Source organism: Macrosteles quadrilineatus, unplaced genomic scaffold (genome assembly GCF_028750875.1).
Source record: "Macrosteles quadrilineatus isolate MER2022 unplaced genomic scaffold, UCM_ALF_1.0 Scaffold_1__1_contigs__length_201487025, whole genome shotgun sequence".
In the NCBI taxonomy this organism is placed as follows: domain Eukaryota; kingdom Metazoa; phylum Arthropoda; class Insecta; order Hemiptera; family Cicadellidae; genus Macrosteles; species Macrosteles quadrilineatus.
Window position 1 is genome coordinate 138,527,356 of NW_026542594.1, and position 4,180 is coordinate 138,531,535.

The window sequence follows — 4,180 nt, forward strand, 5'->3', positions numbered from 1 at the left end:
CGAGAATCTAGTGACTGGCCAATACAACCGGCCACACTACAAGTCAAGGATAACGAAGAAACAAAGAAGAAATTCGTCGGAGTTGTAAACAGTAATGAAAACCCTCCTCTTTTGACAGTTGAAAACTTTTCTTCTTGGGAAAAAGTGACACGTGTATTAGCATGGGTACACAGATTTTTTAGCATGCTAAGGTCCCATACTACCACCACCACCAAAAAGAAACTGAAAACGGTCAACGTAGATTTTGGAAATACACCAGAACTTCAACCAGAGTAAATTCAAAAAGCTGAAAAGAACTTGATATCAATGTCTCAAAAGGCAAGCTTCAATGAAGAAAAAAATTTACTGCTGAAGAACAAACCGCTACCAAAGTCCAGTAGAATATTCTCTTTAAATCCCTTCATTGATCAGTCTCTAATAAGAATGTCGAGTAGAATACATAGTTCACCAGAAATAAGCGAAGAACAAAAGCGTCCTATCATTTTAGACGGCAAAAGTCATACAGCTAAACTAATCGTAAAAATGTTTCACGAGAAATGTTTCCATCAGGGCATCGAGACTTTTATCAATATGACTAGACAACAGTTCTGGATCTTAAACGTACGATCAGTCGCCAAGAAAGTCCAAAGGAGCTGCATGAGGTGTAGCATAGACAATGCCAAACCTTATCCTCCTCAGATGGCTGCACTACCACAGTTAAGGACCTCAAAAGTGCAACATCCATTCTTCTACACTGGAGTGGATTATTTCGGACCTATCGAAGTTACTGTTGGCCGCAGACATGAGAAAAGATATGGTGTCCTATTTACCTGTTTATCGACTCGAGCAATTCATATCGAAACGGCTCATTCTCTTAACACAGAGAGTTGTATAATGGCGATTCAACGATTCATCAGCCGAAGACCAGTTCCCTCAGAATTATATTCCGACAATGGCACAAACTTTGTAGCTGCAGATAGGGAACTTAGAAACGCTGTAAAGTCACTCAAACATGAAAAGATCCAAAAAGACGTGGTGAACTACAGGATAAAGTGGAATTTCATTTGCCCGCGAGCACCACATATGGGAGGCTGCTGGGAAAGACTTGTTAGGTCTGTAAAGACCGCATTAAGGAGTGTTATGCGCTGCCAGTACCCAAAAGACGAAGAGCTTCAGACATTCATGGTTCGCGTTGAATTTATAATAAATTCTCGCCCACTCACACATGTTTCTCTGGATCCCAATGACCCCGAACCTATCACACCAAACCATTTTCTAAGAGAAGCTTACAAAATCAACCTAAACGAAGACCAACTGTGTAAACGACAATTAGCTTGTGTTAAATCACTCCTAGACGGCTTCTGGAAGAGATGGGTGCACGAGTACCTTCCATGCCTTTCAAGACGGTGCAAATGGCACAAGAAATTGGACCCACCAAAGATTGACGATCTTGCAATAATAATTGAGGAAAACTGCCCAAGAAATACATGGCCCCTTGGCCGAATCTCGGCTGTCTACCCAGGTCACGATGGCCAAGAACGAATAGTAGACATCACAACATCAAAAGGAACTTATCGCCGGCCTCTGACTAAAGTTGCAGTCCTTACCGTTGGAGGGGAAAAGATGTAATATGTTGACACATTGATTTGTGTTCTTTAATATGTTTAATTTATGCCTGCCTTCTTTATTTATTCTAATAGAACTAACACATGTTTTATTATTATATTATGATTGTAAATAATGTCCAATAAATAAATACACATCTATTTTTGTCAAGTCTAAAAGTCTTGTCTGTCTTTAATATTTTTTACATTTATATATACATGAATTTGAACGGATGGTGTTTTTAGCCTCTGGGGACCTCAAAACAAAAAAAATAATCGGTCCCGGGTCCAGGTCTTACCATGAGACCTACGGTAATAGCTTATTCCCTATATGGGAAATTAGCTAAAACGTTTAAAAGAAATGTCCAGAAAGTTCAGAAATACCAAAAAGAGAACATAAAGGCAGTGGCTATTCGCACATCAGTCGTGCGCCGCTACCACGCACGTCTGCTCCAAATGACGTCACATTACGTTCCTAATCTAGTAACTGTTATAGATGTTTGGGAACAGGTTGCACACAAAGATATCCTAGTATTAGGAACGGTAACGGTAGTACCTCATATTAGCCGAAATCGAAATGAATGGGATCAACTTCGTAAAGAGAAAGGTAAAAGAGTTCAACAGAGCCAAAGAGGTTATAAGCAATCAAAAATATAGGTGCTGGCCAATAATAACATGTTTATTAGAAATACACAGTAGAAGATTCAATATAGGAATAGTATAAAACTTAAGCCTAGGCCTGATGTTAGCCTACTTTACCTTTACCAATCAAAGGCTAGGCCTATAAAAGGTATGGCCTAATATTGGTAGGCATAGATAGCCCAAAAGTAGGCTAGGCATTAGGATAAAATAGTAATAAATCACCAGGCTGTCATCGGCTTAAAGATTAACATTTTACAGTGTAAGCTTACAAGTAAAATCTTATTTTTGATTTGGCCGCTATCCCGAGCTTGTACCACTGTATATGCATCTGTAAGTCAATTAATAATGTTTCAAATGATCATTTATGTGTTTTTTTTACTTTTAAACTTTTTTTTACTTTTTTTTACACCTTTCTTTTTGGCTCCATCGATTGTTCTGAACTAACCAAGTAAGAAGTAACTGAAACTGAACGTTCTGAAAGTTCCCGTTGCATTATTTTGTAATACTGGAACTGTAACAGAATACTGGAACTGGAACGGGAACAGGCTGTGGATCAGCTGATCATAGTATTACTACTATCTTTAAGTGTTGCCAACCTATTTCCAAGCGTACACGGATTACGTGCATAATAGAACCACGCTGTTTTGTGTTGTTTCGTTGGAGTCCTGATGTGCGCCAAAGTATAAACCGTACGACAAAGTATAAACCGTACGACAAAAAATAAATATGCAGCAATTAGCAGCTTTCTGTACTATAAACAGTACAAGGAAGCCAACTTTGTCGGGTGACTGTAGGAAAAAGTATTATCCACATGGCCCAAATGTAAACAAATCTGTGGAGGGATCTGTGGAGGCCCTAAGCGAATTTACTTCGTTTTTCTTTTGATAACTCATCTACAGACCAAGACCTTCCTTTGGACACCTCTATCAAGTTTCTACGCCCAGCCGTTCTCTCAAATTAGTGGAGACAATGTTTCCAATTAAATATTTAGATTCCCCCATGTTAATCTTATGGGAGAAAACCTAAATTTGATGGAAGATCCTGCCCAAACTAATAACGATATAAAAAAACGAAAAACATTTTGCAAAACTACAGATCAGGGCCATTGTTTTGACATTTTAATCATCAAAATCGGTCTAAAAATGAGGGAGGAGATCTGTTTACAAAAAATCGGCTTAGCATATTATATATATAGATTATTTTCTAATTTTTTGTCTTTAATGTGTAAATATGTTTTATATAATATTGCATTGTCATCCATTTGTGAGCTATGTTTCAAGTTGCAAGTCTCTAGCTCATCGGGAAGTTAGTATCAAATTGATTTCAATGCAAAATTTGTACCAGACAAGCCCATGGGGCGTAGCCCAAGGGAAATATGAAAATTAAATTATATAATATTGTATTGCCATCAATTTGTGGGCTACGTTTCAAGTTTAATGTCTCCAGCTCATCGGGAAGTTAGTATAAAATTGGTTGCAAAATTTGTACCGGACAAGAAAGTGAGCTAATAAAAACGTTTTAAAAAACTACACAAAACAAAAATACCCTCAGCAAAAACATGTGAAACCTGCCATCTATACTTTATAAGAGGCTGACTTTCTTGTCGCGTGTCTTAGATATTAACAATATTGTGTGTTTTAAAGTTAGGATAGCTGTTGAGTGTTTCAAGTTTGCCAAGACGTAAGTGATGCTCTGAGGTGATTAATGAAAGGCGATGTTGACACTTCAAGGATCAAGTCTTCTTAGCTGATAGCTGGTAGCACTATCCATCAATACTTGACATTCACTTGACCTTTATACTCTTAAGTACGGTAATAATGAAATAGAGTAAATTTTTTCTCTTATATCTCACGTATTTAGTTAAAATTGAAAAAAAAAAATAAATAAACTGGCCTACAAAGTATGTGATAATATAGAAGTATCTTACTGAGAAAAATTAATTTGTAATTACATTT

At 37.2% G+C, this 4,180-nt stretch overlaps 1 protein-coding gene across 1 annotated transcript; it reads left to right on the forward strand.

Annotated features, from left to right (window-relative positions):
• The first annotated feature begins 570 nt into the window (after positions 1 to 570).
• Positions 571 to 1,608, forward strand: LOC129000922 (uncharacterized). The gene has a single exon (XM_054428009.1). The coding sequence runs from the start codon at positions 571 to 573 to the stop codon at positions 1,606 to 1,608; it is 1,038 nt and encodes a 345-aa protein (XP_054283984.1).
• The last annotated feature ends 2,572 nt before the right edge of the window (positions 1,609 to 4,180 follow it).